Raw genomic sequence first — 17,982 nt, forward strand, 5'->3', positions numbered from 1 at the left:
TACCATTTTTCCTGCTCTCTAAATGCCTTATTCTTTGTAGCAGGTGGTTCACCCAGCACTGGGTATGAACCGCTTGGTCACACATGGGACGTGGAATGGAATGTTTCATTGCTGTCATGTGTATGTGTGTTTAATAACCTATAATTTTTAAGGCTAAAACATATTGACTTGCAAAGTAAGGTAGGTAGCAATACTTCCTTCCAACGGGGGCTTAAAATAAAGCAGATTCTAGGCATATAGAATATGCTGGGAGGAAAAAAAAACCCAACAATCTGATGTAGCTCATCTTTCCATAATGCTTTAAAGGTTAGCAAAGTGTTTTATGTACGTCGCTTCATCTGATCCTCAATGCAACTCTGTGTGGGATAGATTTTATTATTATTATCCCTTGTTCAGGTCTGAGGAATTTGTGACTCAGAGACCTTAAATGACTTCCCCAGAGTCCCACAGCTAACAAGTATCAGAGTCTGGACCCAAAACCCAGGTCTCTAATTCTCAGTCCAACCTTCTCTCCAGTAATCCTCACTTCTCATTCTAGAGATCTTAAGGAGCTCAACCTGGTAGCCCTTAAGTGTGAGCCCCTAAAACCTTTCTTCACATCTGAGCATTTATTAGGCCGTATTCTGTTCAGGGTATTTGTCAACAGACAGTTTGGATATTTAAATGGCAACCAAAGTTAATTTAAGTTTGACTTTGATATACTATTTGTAGCCCTGGAGGACATTCACCTCTCTAAACAGTAGCATGTTGAAGTATTGTGTGTGTGTAAATTTGGTGGTGGTGGTGGTGGGATTCCTTTCCATTGAACTTGCAGCCCTGCTTCTAATTGGTTTTAAGCAGATCTGAACCAGGAATAGGCCCTAGTACTCTTCATGCTAAAATTAAACAAATGTTGTCATTGTTTTGGAGGCAGTTTCATATGCCGATGTGACCCTGCAAAGATAGGAGCAAATCAAATCCTACAAAATATTCATACCCAAGAACCCCGGCTGCATGAAGGAAAATGAAGGCAAAGTCTTTTGTAATGTGAATGAGCACACCTCCCCCACGAATATATTTTATACATTCCTATTTCTGAGTAGTAAAATTCATATAGTGGAACATACCTGGAGTCTGAAGTACTGGGCTATGTAAGCACTTAAAATTGCTGAAATAAACCACAGAGTAAACGAGGGTCTAGATTCTAGAGGCCTTGGGTGCAGCCTTTTGACTGAGTCCAAGTTTTACAGAACAAATCCTTATATTAAGGGGAAGTTTGAATTCAGTCAAAGGGCCACACTTGAGGACCTAGAGGGCCACATGTGGCCTTCAGGCCACAGCTTCCCCACCCCTACTCTAGAAGGTATAGAAAAACTTCCAAGGTTCCACCTCCCTCTAAGAATCTCTGATTTAATTAACACTGGATTGCATTGATTCCCCCAAACCTGTGTATCTTTGGATCTTTCAAAGATCTCCATCTGACTTTATAGCTCATGTTTCATATGTTGCCTAATATGCTGTGGATCATATGTTATTGTCCAGAGTATATAAGTGATCAGATTTTACTTTTCAAGACTACAACTTATGTTTGTTTCCCAGTGTTGCTTTTGTATTTGGGTAGGATCAAAATGACCTAAGACTGTTTCGTTAATGGAGAAGCAATACAGTATAGTGGATAAAGTGCCAGCCTCAGAGTCCCAAAGATCTGGGTTCAGGTCCTACCTCTGACAAGTACTGGCTGTGTGGCCGACCCTTGGGAAGTCATTTTAATCTTTTGGTGTTCTAGACAACTCTCTAAAACTATAGACAGTGGAGAAGGTGCCTTCACTAGTAGGGGGAGTTCTTTCACCAGAGAGCTCCTAATACCAGTAAAATAATGGGTCCAGTCCTTATCCCTGTTTTGTTCACAAATAAATAACCAAAAATGCCCAGTAGCCCAAAAATGAATCTTCCCATGTATTAGTCTTTAGTAATTCATCTAAATTCAGACATAATTTGTGATCAGATTGGAAATTCATCTAGGTGGTTGAGTAACAAAAGCTAGAATACTGAGAATTTTCTTTTCATTAAGTTTTTCAAGGGTGTGTGATCATCTTTGGATTTTTATTTTCTTTGTTGAAACTGTCCGTCTATTCAGTTCCAGTTCCATGGAGTTAATTTCCTGTGTAACTTTTGTGACTGACCCTAGAATCGTTTTTGCCTTTTCAGGTACACCCCCACCTGCCAACTTCGAACTCAAGAAGATGCAAAGGAGTGGTTGCGGTCCCATTCAGCAGGTGGCCTGCAGGACACAGCGACCAATTCCCCCTTTTCCTCAGGCTCCAGTGTGACTTCCCCCTCTGGGACCAGGTTTAATTTCTCCCAGCTTGGTGAGTTTTTATCCAGTCACTGGCCATGACAATGAGTGCTAATGAACAGACAGACTATCTCATACTTAGAAAGGGCCATGTTGTCATGCACTTGGCATGGTCACTCTTCAGTCATTTGGCTACCTCCTGACAGTATGAATTTCCTTTCTGGAGTTTGCTAGTTGCTTAAGTGGAGAAGTTCCATCAGTGGGCAAGCAGCATTTATATTATTCCAAATTTAAATTTTCTTTAACTGAAGAATATTTGTAGAATCATCAAGATGGACAGGCCCACACTGTCCCCAGTCCGTGGGAGGTTGCTTCAGCAAATGATTCCTGAATATCTTGGACATTTATTAAATGCCAGCTATGTGCCAGGCACCATGTTTGTCTGTCTGTGCAAGGCCTTTTGATTTGTTTTGTGAAGAAAGATGAATAAGAATCTTTAAAGATCTTATCATCTAGTAAGATATGGTATTGCCCAGATAACAATAACCTAAAGAAGGACATGATAATATCTTCCTGAAAGGAACATATGAGCCCTTTGAGAGTAGGGTTTGGTCCCCTTTTTTGTCCTCGTTTCTTCTGTACCTAGCACAGGGCCTGGCATATAATAATAGTAAATATTTGTTGAGTCAGGAGCTATAGGAAAAGAAGAAACAAAATGCTATGGAAGCACAATAACCAAGCATTATTAAGTCCCTATTATGTGTAAGAAATGGGAGGGGTAAGTTTTTATTAAGTTCCTACTATGTGCTAGGCATTGTGCCTACAACTCTACAAATATTATCTCACTTGATCCTCACAGTAGCCTTGGGGGCTAAGTAGGATGTACTCTGCTAGGTGTGGAGATACAAAAATGAAACGGGCGTGAAAATCTGGCACCTGAGTGATGGGAAGGATTGAAATAGTGGAAAGGAAGGGAGCAAAATTTTAAACGGAAAGAAACAAAGACAAGAAATGCAACTAAAATAGTCCATTTTAATTGGTGTGTAGGGCACATGATGGAGTAGTAGGAGAAAAATAAATTGAGGCTAGAGCATAGCAGGGGTAGAGGAAGGATGTTGAATGCTTTGATAAGTTTAGACTGCCTTCTATCAACAGTGCAGAACCACGGAAGGTCTTTGAGCAGGGTAGTGGCATTTAAAGATTTTCTTCTGCTTTAGTCACCTATCCTAATGTTTAATGTGTCAGGCTTCTCATATGAAATTGAAAATCTAGAATTCACTTGTAAGTGTGAACAGATCACTCACTGTAAGCCTGCCGCTATGCCAGGTGCAGAGAAGGATTCGGAAAGTGTTAGGACACGAGCTCTACAGAAGGTCAGTTCTCTTGGAAAATACATGCAACAAATAGAAAATCATGGCAGGCCACATACAGTCAAGTGCTACATGAAATATAATTAAGTGTTAAAAACTTGGAAGAGATTTTAGGTGCTGAGAGTGGTTACAAAGGACAGAGAATACAACTCAGAAAGGTTTTTTAATGGAGAAAGTAGTATTGCTATGGGACCTAGAGTGGTAAGACTTGGTTAGGTGATAGGACTGCACCAACCTTCTCAGAAGTTCATTTTATAGGTGGCATTTAAAAAGTAATGAAAAGGAGGTATTTAAAATGGTTAAATATGGCATGGATTGAAGTTAGAGCCCAGCACTTTTTAATTAGTGTATACCTACTAAAAAAGTGAGCCTCTTGGAATAAGGGAATGTTCTGCATTTCTCCATAAAGGTTTGTGACAGCTAATGGAATTGGGCCCTATCCAGTTCTTCAAAACCATTCTGAATACTTTCCCTGTGTAAGGGAGTGGGATCTGTGATTATCTTTGCCTTTGTCAGCTCTACACTTTTGAGTTAAGGGGTCTCATAGACACAAAAGACCTCCGTGGTTCCTGGCTGATCCCAGCCTGGATTTGATTTTTTTAGGCTTTGGGCTTTAGGGAGAACTGAAATGGTAATTCATTAGCACATGCCTGGATGGAGACCCTGGCATGTCCAAACTTGTTAATTAGAAAGCAGAGGCCCAGAACCTTGCTCTGAGACTGACTGACCTTCCTTTCTTTATTTTTTGCCCTGTGTAAGTTACCTTTTAGGAAGTGAAGAGGGATTGTAAGGTGGAGAAGTTGGCCAGGAATAAATAGGTAGTTAATGATTAGCAAACAGTCTACCCCTTGTCAACGAACAAGTAGTGAATGGAGATGTGAATTTTCTATTTGCCAATTATGCTTCTTTTATTTTAGCGAGTCCCACCACGGCCACCCAGATGAGCTTGTCCAATCCGACCATGCTGAGGACCCACAGCCTCTCCAATGCAGATGGACCTTATGACCCCTATACTGACACCCGCTTCCGGAATAGCTCCATGTCCTTGGATGAGAAAAGCAGGACCATGAGCCGCTCAGGCTCCTTCCGAGATGGCTTTGAAGAAGGTAGGCAAGGAATTCTGGGTTCCTTGAATGCATGTAATAATAACAAATAATCCATGAGTGCGGTCACAAGTGTTATTTGTCACTGCAGACAGTGCTGAGTAGGGCATCAAGGGATAGATCAGCCTCATCTAGGCTGAGTCTTGGTTTGTTTTTCATTTGTGAGCTCCTTAGGCGCTTGCCATCTCTTTTCCTTCACCTGGAGATCAGTCCTAGCAACTGGTGGTCTTAAGGGTCTTAGAGGTCTGGTGACACATAGGTGGGCCAAATTTTGAACCCTAAAACTGAATAGACCTGTCCTTGTAGAGCAGATGAGTTGGGAAGGGCTTAGGAACGGATACAGGGGGGCCCAGGCAGATGTTTGGGCTCTAAGTATGGCATCAATCAATCTGTCAGTCAGCAAGCATTGATCAAGCACTTACCGCGTAGCAGGCCCTGAGATACAGGCAGACGGCACAGGGCGCGTCATAAGGCAACAGGACTCACCCGGTGACTAATTGTTCGAGTAGCCAGTGTCAGGAAGGCTCAGCAGTAAGAAGCAGGGATCCTGCCACAGGGACCGAGACACAGAGCTGGGCTCTACTGCATTAGAGGGCTGCTGAGAGCAAGGCAGAACCCTGGTGCCCAAGGAGCTGGGGTATGAGCAGGACAGGAAGAGAAGGTTTTAGACATATGGTCCAAGCCCTGCTACTGGGGCGTCAGGTGGGGGTTTGGTTATAAATGGGCAAGGCAAGAGCCCAGATTCTAGAACTAGGATATATATAGTCAGAATGGAGCCAGGAACAGAGGTAATTTAAAACTGAGCCCCTCGAGCCGTGGATTTTGGGGTCATCTCCTTAGCCCAGTAGTCTCATTCTTCCCAATACCTAGGGCAGGGCCAAGCCTAAAGCTAGGCTTCAGTGTCCCAGATGAAGAGGTGGAAAGATACCACGAGAGGGCTGCAGAGTTGGGAGAAACCTTGGGAGGTTATGATAAGGCTCTGCCTTAAAGGACCACTTGTGGAGGACTTGTGATAGACTCTACTATGCTGACCCCAAGATCCAGCTAGGCTTCCCTGGAGTGCCCTTTTCAACACTGGGCCCTACCCTCCTGACCCCTGTGTGAAACAACACAACATTCTGATCCGTGTTGAGCCTTAGCCACTAACTTACAGTAATAGGAGGGGAAGTTAGATGAGGAATCTACTTCTTTCCCATCTCCTCCTTTATCCCATGGGTTGGCACAGCTGGCTTGCATCCTGTAGAGCAGAGGTCCTTAACTTGTTTTGTGTCATGGACTCCCTGGGCCATCTGGGGAAGCTTGTGGACCCCTTCTCAAAAAAACCTTTTTTAAACAATTTAAGAAACAAATTTAAGGAAACAAACAAACTTTAGTTAGAGACTAGTGAAAATAAAAATGTAATTTTTTTCTATCCAAATTCATAAACTCCCTGAAATCTATCTGCACCTCCCCCACGGCACGGGTATGGACCCTCAGTTAAGAACTTCTGCTATAGAGGGAAGTCAGTATGCTCTTCCAGAAGCTTAACTAAAGACAGAGAGGATCCATGTTACAAACCTCTCTTTATATCTTCCCGCCTCTTAATCTGGGGTAATAAACCTTAGCTTTAGGTTTGGTCTTGCTCTAGGCACTGGGAAGAATGAGGCCACTGGGGTAAGGAGATGACCCCAAAATCCATGGCTCAAAATCCATGGCAGCAGCTTTGCCACATTCCCCTGATTGACAGATGTGACAAGTCCCAGAGAAAAACAGGTGATAGGGTAGCCTATTTGTTTTGGTCAGGTACAAGGCAATCCAATAACTCCAGAAGCCTTTATTTGGTGCCTGCTAAATTCTGCTGTTCAGATAGGAATCATTTGCCCCATTCTGCATAAGGAAATGTGAGAGGAATAAAGCAGGTCTTCCCCTGCTAATCCTAGCTTTGGAAAATGTAGCAAATAGCCAACACCTACGGGATGTAAAAAAAAGACCATTTCGTGATATCCTCGGATCTCGAGAATAAATGGAAAAAGACAAGATGTTAGATATTTCCAAATGTCCTTTTCTTAAAATTAATTAATTTATTTTGATTTATCAACAATCATTTCCATAAGCTTTTGAGTTTTCAATTTTCCTTCCCCTCCCTCTCCACCTCCCTCCCCAAAACGGCATGCAATCTGATACGGGCTCTACATATACACTCCTATTAAACATATTTTCACATTAGTCATGTTGTAAAGAAGAATTAGAACCAATAGGAGGAACCACAAGAAAGAGGAAACAAAACAAAACAGAAGGAAAAAAAGAGCAAATAGTATGCTTCGATCTGCATTCAGACTCCTTAGTTCTTTCTTTGAATGTGGAGAGCACCAAATGTACTTCTTAACAGATGATTTGAAGAGTTTAGTTACAGAGGAATTGCTGCCCTTTATTTTTAATTTTCCTAATAACCAAATTGTCCAATGAATAATTTCTGGATCATTTGCATCCAGCAAGTAGGCAGGAGTCCAGAAATCCGTCTAGGGGAGCCTGCTGGGACAAAGAAGGCTATGGAAAGGTGGATAGGAAGTTGCTGAGAGTGAGCAAACAATTTGGTTGTATATCCTTTTAGAACTGTACTATTTCAAGTTTTTGTATGCTGGTCTGTTGAGGGACTATGCAGCTGACATTTTTCTTGGTTTTTTAAATAAGTGTTTCAGCAGTGTGCTATAATTTTCTTACTTTATGAGTTATTGGAATGACTAGCTTGTGTATCTGACCATGGAGCTCCTATGCTATTCTCTTAATCTGTTATTGTCACATATTGCTGAGTGAACCATATTCACAACTGAAACATGTCTAAACAAACAAGACCTGGCTCATAAAGGCGAGCTTCATTAGTTTATCATCAGATAACTTTCACTTATCCAATCCGGAATCAAGCCACCTTACGCGGACACAACTGTGGAATATCTTAGATGTCAAAATGACATTGATTAAAAGCGCTTGCTAACTCTACTCCAAGCAATGTCTAGACTATTATAAACGTTAATCGTTTACGTGGAGTTAAAACAGAAGTATAGACAGAAAGGTCTTAAGCGTTGGTGCTCTGTGAACATGTAACATTTAGATCTCTTGGGATGTGTGGGTACAGATGGATTTTATTTTGTCCAGTGGGAGATGTTATGTTATGAAGACAGAGTGGGCTTCTCCCACAGAATGTAGTTTGGTTCCAATGCGAGAAGAATTGGTCTGTCTTTTCTTCTTTTCCTAGAAACTGTAACCCCTCCACCAACCTAACTCCTGCCACTAGGGAGAATAGATAAATTTTTAACAAATCACATACCGTACTTAGATACAATATATAAACTATATTAATTCCATTCAATATGTTATAGGTGGTAATCAGAAACAGAAATTTCAGGGAAATTAGAAACTCAAACTTAAAACTTAGTTATTGATACTGGCACACTTCTGTAGGGTTTTATTGGATTTAATTAGTATTCTGATTTGATACACAGGCGTGGTCCAAGAACAGCATTTTAAAATTACCCAATTAAATTTCTTCTGATATTTCATTCAGTCCTTAAAAAGGATCATTTGTGGAGGTATTTGTGGGACACCAAGTAGATGTTTAAAATAGATGTGGCTTTTATAAAAATTCACATTTTTGTGACCAGTTTTTAAAATTGGTATAGCTAAAAACAAACAAGAAAAGCTAACATTTATGTTGTGCCTACTGTGTATTAAGTATGCTAGTACTTTGTGCTATGTGTATTCATACTATGTGCTAAATACTTTACAAATATTATCTCATAAGATCCTCAAAACAACCCTGGGAGGTAGGGACTATTATTAGCCCCATTTTATAATTGGGGAAACTGAGGCAAACAGAAGTTAAGTGACTTGCCCACAATCACACAGTTAGTAAATGTTTAAGGTTGGATTTGAACCAGGTCTTGGTGACTTAGAGTCCAGCACCCAATCCACTATGCCATGCACAGCTGCTCCAAATTCTATTAGCATTTGCCACAAAGGAGTCCTCCTTGCTGTGCTGGCCTTTCTTTCTCTATCAGAGTAGCTTGGACTGGAAAACACTGGTTACATGATCAAATCGATTTCCCTGTTGTGGCAGGATAAAGGCTCCAGGAGGAAGACACAATACTGTGCCTTAACCAAAAGGCCAAAGAGGTAGTAGTAATCTCCTAGGCACGTGGTGATATCCTGGACCTGGTTATGTGGTTGGGAGGTTGAGGATTACAGTTTCCCATGTGTGAGGTCAGAAGCATTTTATTGCTTCATTGACTGGAATATGCCCAATTATTTCATTCAGTCTAATGATCCCAGCCACATTGGAGTAAATATTTCTTCTGGCTTGTGCCTGCATGCTGATTGCATTCAGTGGCTTGAATCCTACCCCTCCCTACCCTGTTCTGTCAGCACTGGGGCTTTGGAAGTCTGCTTAAAAATTTTGATAAAGGTCATGAAAACTGGTAACTAGAAAATGAGACACATTAGTCAATCTGAAAGCATTTATTAGGCGCTTTTGCTTTAGGTGCTGAGGATACAAAGATAAAAGTGAGAACATACTCCCTGCCCTCAAGGAGCTTATGTTCTATTCCACACAGATTCTTAAACTTTTTTGTGTGTAACAGATCCCTTTGACAGTCTGTGAAGCCTATGTATCCCTTCTAAGAATAATGACTAGAATAAAATCCATAAGATTCCAAAGGAACCCAATTATACTGAAACACATTCATCAAAACATTTTTTACTCATTCATCGTCCTAGGTTAAGAACCCCTGTACTGACAATATGTTACCAGATAGCTATATCCAAACTATATATGTTGGGAAGGTGGGTGTAGTCAAACAAAGCCTCATGAAGAAGATTGACCAAGATAGAGGTTTCAAGAAGGCATGGTGAGGAAGGAGAGTTTGCCTGGGAGATGGAATGTCCTATGTAGGCAACAGCAAGTAGGACAATGTGGTTGGAGCCTGGATTGTTTGAGATGGAATAATATGAAATCATCCTAGAAAGATAGGCTGGAGCCACATTGAAAAGAACATTAAATGTCAAGCGTGTCTATTTATAGTTTCTCCTAATGGCACAGGGGAACCACTGAACCTTTGGACAGAGGAGTGACCTGGTCACCCCTGCCCTTTAGAATTCAGCTATAGAGGTAAGGTAGCTTGTGTTCATTATGGAAAGACTGGAGGCCAAGGGACCAATTAAGAGGCTATTGCAATAGTCCAGAGGAGAGGAGATGAGAAGTGGAACTGGGGTGAGGGCATGAGGAAGGGATGTGGTAGGAAAAGAGAGAAAGGGACATATGTGAAAGATGTTGAAGTATCAAAAACAGCACAGTTACTAGATTTCCTAAGAGCTAGCTCCTGATATCAAGGGGAAGCCATATTATCGTTTTTAAAATCTTTTGTGTGTTCTGTGCTCTACATGGGCATACACATATGTCTATGTATGTGTATACATGTCTACACACATGGAATATCTATGTGCATGGATATGTTAGTTCTTCATGTCTGTATATGAGAGCCTGTATGTATATATGTGAAATGGGGCAGAATATGCAGCGCATCTCTGAGGATAGATACACCCATATGCATGTGTTTATGTATGTCTGAATATGTAGATGTAGATGTGTGTATGTATATAGAAAGAGGCAGCAAGGTAGTTTAGCAGAGAGAGTTCTTGATTTGGAATCAGGAAGACCTGAGCTCTAATCCTGCCTCAGACATTTACTGTGTGACAAGTCTGCCTCGGTTTCTTTCTCAATAAATGGACATTATAACAGCAAAAAAAAAAAAATCTTCTGTGTGAGTGTGTGTGTGTGTGTGTGTATTATTAAAGGCATTTCACTGATTCCCATGTAGCCATAGCTATACCACATAATAGGTTAGGTGTAACTAGGTTTAGCCTTCTTTCTGAAAGAGGATAAATTCTAACACTTCAGAGCAGACTTAATTGACTCTTATTTTTCAGCTTCTTTGGCCTGCAGCCATATTGTTGCTCTTTATGAATCAAGAAGACTTAAATACAGAAAAATTTTATAATGACATTGGTGAGAACCCTGCTCGCCATATGGGTCAGTCTGGTGCCCAGTAGCATTAAGTATTTATAGAAAATGCCCCCAAGGCAGCAGTACCGGTAGCAAGTTAGACAGTTAATGAGAAAATGTTAGCAATTTGGAAGAAGAAAGCTCAGCCCTTGAGTAATCCAAAAATCCCATGTTAGTTCTTTGCATATTTTGTTTGACACTGTCAATGACAGTATGTTCTAATGGCCTTCCTGACCAGAAATATTTCCCTTTCTGATTTGCCTTAGTACCTGAAAGACTGACTATTTGCCCATTCTTTGGTCCAAGCAGTGAAGGTATTCACTAAGGTGGATTTATAGAAGCAGAGAGAGAATGACTTTTGTGGGAAGGTCAGGAGTAAGTTAGGGTCCCATGTTAGGTGAGTGTTCAGCTTATGAACACTCTAAGGGCTCTAGGTCCCAAAGAAGGGTTGACCACAAGACAAGAAGATTGCCTAAAGCAGTCTTCATCTTATTTATAATTTTGCCTCAGATTATTATGCTTTCTCCATAGTTCATAACACATCTATGGAAAAGGGCCTTTTTTTGGTAAGACTGTAAAACCTGTGAGCTGGAGGGGATCTCCATCCCATTTGATATAAAGACCCTCTCTACAATATCCCTGCTGAGTGGCCATCCTATGTAGGCCTTATAATCAGTTTAACAAATTTGACTAATATTTATTAAGTACCCAGTTGGTGCAAGGCACTGGGTGATGCACTCAAGATACAAAGGCAAAAACCAGACGATCGCTTCTCAAGGAGGCTACAACATGTATACAAATTAGTATTGTACAAGGAAAATGAGGAGGGAGAGAGCATACCAACTATGGTGAAAGAGGAATAAGGGAAGATTTTGTGGAGAAAGTTGCACCAGGATTGATCCTTGAAGGAAGTCAAAGATTCTGAGACATGGAGATGAGTAGGAAATGTATTTCAGACATGGAGGCAAGAGAGAAATAAGTAAAAACAGGGTTAAAGGTTTAAATAGAAGCTTGGAACAACCACTGAGAGATGTGGAATAGAGAATCAATCAGAGATTTGCAAATCAAATGAAGATTAGCAGTGTGAGGGAGGCAGCCTCATACAGTGGAATAAGCACTGCCTTTAAAATCAGAAGACCTGGGTTCAGATCCCGTCTCTGACATTTACCACCTTTGTGACCTTGGGCAAATCACTTAACCTCCCTGGATCTTCATTCCTCACCTCAAATGTGTAACATTAATTGATTCTTCTCATGTTCCCTGACTTGGGAAAGCAAGAGGGGGAGTTGGTCTGCACCTCGATCTCCAATGTCCCTTTTAAACCCTCCGTTAGCCACCAGTAACCACCATGCTACCCCTATGTTCGAGAAATTGAACAAACCATAAATGAGCTTCCTAACAAAGTAGGGTACCTAGACACAGCCAAAACCAACAAGGTAGATCAAAGGAACAATTTAGATTGGGAGGATGTGAACAGGTAAGACAAGGGCTCAGGGGAGTGAAGAGTATAGGACAATATTCAGATGAACTGGTCAGGTAGGATCAAGACCAGAAAGAGGAAAGTAAGTGCAGAGCAGGGAAGATGGACAGGGAGAAGAATCAATATTTTGGAAGTCATAGTATGGATGAAGAATAAGTTTAGGAGGAGTGAGAGAGGGGAGGCAGGGAAGAGAGATAAAAGTAGAGGAGACTGATTAAAGAGCAATTTTCCTTTTTTTTTTTAAAAAGCATTTAATTATATGCAAGGCATACCAGCAGGCAATGTGCCTAAAATATAGTTCATAATGCATCTCCCTCTTCTTGGTAGGGGTAGGAAGGACTATGGATTCAAACTTTTTGCATGTACTATTAAGCAAGTGTGTCCTTTATCTCTGGGTGTTTTGGTTTTCCTTAAGTAATTCTGTTAATTATAATAGAAGGCTATATGGGAGTGACCAGTGGGGGTGGAGGTAGAAAAGAAAAGTATGTTCAGAGATGTCTTTGATGTAAAGAACAAAGTTAATCAATAAAATTATAATACCCCCACCCCCACCAAATACACACACACACACACACACACACACACACACACACATATACACACACACACATTTTATATATATATATATATATATATATATATACACACACACACACATTATATATGTATATGTGTGTATATATATATATATATATATATATATGTATTTAGTGATTGGAAAATTAAGTAAATAAAAATTCTCCCAGAATTCCCTGCCTTAGCAAACTGAAAGCAATAAATTTAAGTTTTCCCATGGTTAAAGACCAATTTTTCTAAGTCAAATTATGGATATGGCACCATCGTATATGATCTGACGCGATGTGTGACTGTTCCTGTGAACGGCTGAACTGTTGTGAAATTGTAGGGTGTGGGAACTGAGGAAGTTGAACTGAAAATCTAACATTTAAGGGTATATATATGAATATATATGTATATATATGTACATACATATATATGTGTGTGTATATGTGTATGTATATGTGTATTTATGTGTATATATGTATATATACATACACAAGTATGAGTTTAGGTTAGAGAGACTGAGTCAGGTACTAAACTCCTTGAGAAAGGAGGGAGAGTAGTTTAGGAGATAGAAGATGACAGCAAGAAGGATCTGGAACAGATGACAAAGAGGGATGTAGTAAACCCCAAAGAAAAAGAGTTGCTGAGTGTTGGTGGCCAAAAGAGAGTCTGGAAGGGATGATGGAATCTGAGATGTAGACCAGCTCATCCTCTTGCTTTGGGAACATCAGAAGAAGCAAGTAGTGTTGAAGAAAGTGGCCAGTGAATCAGTGTCTTCTGGAGAGTGTCAGGTTTCCATGAGAACAAGAGATCTAGGAAATGTGAGAAAAGAAGAGATTAAGGAGAGAAGGAAGGTATTTTGTGATGATCTAGTTCTAGAGGACATAGGTGAAAGAGATGATAAAGAGGAAAAGAGAATAGGGAATGGTAGGAATGGGTTGGATAGGGAAGGAGATGATGACTTTTGCCCTAGAGAAGATGCTATACTGGAATAGCTGATAACTTTAATAAGCATTGCTGTAACCTATTAGCGGTTTCCTGCTTAATGTCTATCCGAAGAGCAGCTCTGGAAGGTCCTAACTGATACCTTAAAATTGGCATTTAAGCAAATAAAAGAAGATTTGCTTTCTGGGAGAATTGTTCCCTTAACCACTGGCTTATAGATGTTTTTGCTGCATTTCAGAAACCATCCAAGCTCTTCCAGGTATTTTTGATAACAATTGGTGGTGTTGCGAATAGGAAAAGTCTATCTGCTAACTCCTAGCACCCTGTTTTCCATTCCGTACCCAGAGGGCTGGGGTCACACCCCAGCAATGGCATATCTTCTCAAGGTTCTCTGGCCATTGCACCTGGTCAAAAATTCCTTAGTGTGCCCTTATGAGCTTTCTCTTTGCAAAGGAAACTTCAGAGAGGTTTCATCAAAAATGTAATTAGGGTTTCTTAAAATAAAGAACAGTTAGAACACCTGAGCATGAAACATAGCACATTTTCAAATCACATTTGAAATAACAAATGAATGTGTCTTGGGTGGTGAGAAAATGCATTCCTTAAGTGGTGCTCATCAGTAAGAGAATTACCCGTCTCCTTGGGTACCTGATAAAAATAGAATAAAGAACCAGCATATTTTAAAGGATGTATTTCTAGGCAGATTTTCATTTACTCGATTTTTCTTGGAAGAAGTCTCTATTGAATATAATCTTTCTAATTTTCACTGTAATCTGCCCTCCCCCCATGTAAAAATGGTAGCTATTTATAATTCCCTTCATTATCTCTGTTTTTCTCACGTCCTACAATTAATATGAATAGAATAATGAATCATGATGAAATAAAGCTGTTTTGTGTTTTCAAAGAGAGGCGTGTAGCTTCCCGCAGTGTATTGCCCATGATTCATCTCTTTGGTCACGTACCCTGTGGTTATACAGTTGGCTTGTTATTTTTATTTTCAGTTCATGGATCTTCACTCTCCTTAGTTTCCAGCACATCGTCCATTTATTCCACGGTAAGTATTAATAAACTCAGAATTACTCTGATAGTTTGGATTTACATATTCTAATCGCTTTAGCAGGTTTTTGTTTGCTTATCTTTTTGGTCTGGACCTGGGATTTCAGGGATGCTGGTGAAAAAACTCCCTCTGCCAATGTAGGTCTGTAACTGCTAGTCTTAGAGAGTTGCCTTGGACACACAGCCAGGATGTGTGGGACTTGAGCCCAGGTTTTCCTATCAACTACACCATCTTTGTCACCTACATCTAGAAAACAAAATCGTAAATGACCCTTGGTAATCAATACTCTTCAAAGGCTGCATCCTAAATTTCTCATCAGGGCCAACATATTCTCATCTACAAGGTTGAGAACTCATACTCTAGAGCTTTTAATGTAGCAGGAAAATGAGATACAGAATTAGAATACAATTACATGCATAGAAAAGTAGCAGGAGATTGCCCATAGGTGGCAGGAAGTAGTGATCACTTAACAGTTTGGTACAGTGTGGGTACCTGAAAAGCTTATTTAATGCCTTATTTTTTTCTATCAGAACATAAGCTCAAGGCAGCCATAACTATTAATGAAATAAGCATAATGTCATTACATGATCACTAGACTAGCATTGAATCCCAAGAGTAAGGTGACCTGGGTTCTAATCCTGGATCTACCACTAACCAGTGACCTTAGGCAACACAGGATAATCTTATTAAAAACTCCCAAGACTCGGTCTTGATGGCCAACAATGACACTAACTTGCAGGTAGAAATATTTAGAATCTGAGCCAGCCCCGTTGGGGTAATTGTGGCCCACTCCAATCCCACGCACACCTACTCTAACTATTTTTGTTTTTCCCACAGCCAGAAGAGAAGTGCCAGTCAGAGGTAAGGAGCCATTCCTTAACTTGATATCCCTTTTAAATCTTAATATTTTATATCCTTATGGATCTGAGAATCTGGTCCTCAAATAAGTAATCCTCTAAAATGTGATGTTCAGATTCGAAAGCTGCGGAGGGAGTTGGATGCATCCCAGGAGAAGGTTTCAGCCTTGACCACTCAGCTGACTGCTAATGTAAGTACTAAAAAGTGGATGCTTGCAAATGTTGCTCATTATTTTGATGAGTAAAGATTGAGATTTTGATTTAAACTTAGCAACTCAAAGTCAAAACTCAAGATTGACTTTAAAAAAAATTGATGTCCTTTGTTGGTGATAGGCCTGATTAAATAGTCAAATGGATCCATACCCCTATCCATTGATGTGGATATTTCTTCCAGGGGTGCTAATTCATGATTGCTCATCCTGTATAACATTTGTCCATGTTCTCCTCCTATACGTTTACCCCAGAGGTTGTTCTGCCTCCTCCACCCCCACTACCCCCCCTCCAAAGTGCTGATGGCCTTTCTCACTGTCTCTTGGGGTCAAAAAGATATTTGATTAGATGAAATAATAACTGTCATTTATATCCTACTTTTTGTTTTGCAAAGTGGTTTGCATCTAATATCTCATTTGAACCTAGGAAGTCCTATGAGGTAGGCAATAGAAGTGTTATTCCAGTTTTATAGATGAGGAAACTGAGGCACAGAGATAACGTATGGACTTGCCCTTAAGAGTGGTTAGCAGAACCAGGATATGAGCCCAGACCTTTTGATTCCAAAATTATACGATAGCTGTCTCAGTTAGCTATTTTTCTGCCAATCTATTGATCAAAAATCTACAAGAATAGCAATAACAACCAGCACTTATATAACACTTAAAGGTTAGGAAAGCACTTTACATATGCATGTGTTATATCACTAGATACTCACAACAACCCTTTGATCAAAGTGCTATTATTATTACAGATGAGGAACCTGAAGCAGAATAGGTAAAGTGACCTGCCTAAAGTCATGCAGCTAGTAAGTGTCTGAGGCCAGATTTGATCTCATGTCTTCCTGACTCCAAATCCTATGTATTATCCATTGTAGCACCTTCCTGCCTTTGTAGAACAAGGAATTTCTGCTACATAAAAGTTTATGCTAGTAGTTATCTTATAATACAAATTTTCTTTCTAGCCTAAAACTCATTCTCTTTGCCTCCATTAAAGTCCTCCTCTGATGCTTCCTCATGGATGAAGGTGAATCTTGTTTCTCAGTAGCTATGCAAGTGGTATCCAAGTCTGGCAAGTCTTAGCAAGATAGGAGGGCTTTTAATTATGGTCCTAGCAGCAAATTCTGTGGCTTTTGTCCCAAGAGCAGCACAGCTAATTCAGAGAAGTTTATCTGAAGGAAGTTGGCCACTGAGCGATCAATTTTTTTCTTTTTTTTTTTTGGCCACAGTCACCCATAGGAGTCTTGCTAATGGAGGAAGAGAGCTGTCATTTATATCAGAGGAAGGGATGCCCAAGGTCACAGCTCCTTTAAGGAGAGAGTTATTCAATTACACCACATATGAAAACATAGAGACAACATTGTACAGTCAGAGGACCTAGGTTCCAATCCCATCTCTGACCCTTACCATCTTTGTGATCTTGGGCAAATCACTTAACTATTCTGGACCTCAGTAGTCTCATCTTTAAAATGAATGAATTGGACTAGATGGCCTCTGAGATCCCTCCTACCTCAAGATCTGTCATCCTATAACTAAAATAAGAATTCCTTAAATGTAAGATACAAGTGTTTTTATTTTGTTTTCTTCTGTTTTTTTTTCCCCATCAAATGATCTTAAATGTTTCTTGTACCTCTAGTTATGGAGGATGGTCCAGTTTTAATATTACCATTCCAATTCAGACCTACTTTCTATTGGTTAAAAATGCAAATATATGGAGGTCTGCCTTAATATGTCCATTGTCAATCCTGGGATTAGTATGAAATAGGTTCTTCCCTTCTAACTGTGGAGTCTGATACTTGGAACCCCGAACAAAGAAACAAGATCAATGAAATACTAAGTTATTAATACTACCATGTGCCAGGCACTTTGCTAGGTACAATAAATGGAACAATCCTCACTGGCAAGAAGCTTACATTCTAACAGGGGAAGCAAATGTGTGTATAGGGATGCATGTATACATATCTCAATTTTCACTTTGAGTGTTTTGGAATTGTTATTGGTCAGTGTGTTGATCAGAGTTCCTAAGTCTTTGAAAGTTGTTTGTCTTTATAATATTATCTCCTTAATTGTTTCTTACAGTAAAATAATATTCCA

General features: G+C 40.0%; 1 protein-coding gene across 1 annotated transcript in view; it reads left to right on the forward strand.

Moving 5' to 3' along the window:
• Positions 1-17,982, forward strand: part of NAV2 (neuron navigator 2) — a 453,334-nt gene that overhangs the window by 382,778 nt on the left and 52,574 nt on the right. Inside the window, 5 exon segments of the mRNA XM_078148755.1 lie at positions 2,188-2,348; positions 4,563-4,751; positions 14,770-14,822; positions 15,663-15,686; positions 15,799-15,873. Of these exon segments, the coding sequence (XP_078004881.1) occupies positions 2,188-2,348; positions 4,563-4,751; positions 14,770-14,822; positions 15,663-15,686; positions 15,799-15,873 (502 nt within the window).

The sequence above is a fragment of the Phascolarctos cinereus genome, unplaced genomic scaffold (assembly GCF_003287225.1).
Source record: "Phascolarctos cinereus isolate Bilbo 61053 unplaced genomic scaffold, phaCin_HiC Scaffold_9;HRSCAF=440, whole genome shotgun sequence".
NCBI lineage: Eukaryota > Metazoa > Chordata > Mammalia > Diprotodontia > Phascolarctidae > Phascolarctos > Phascolarctos cinereus.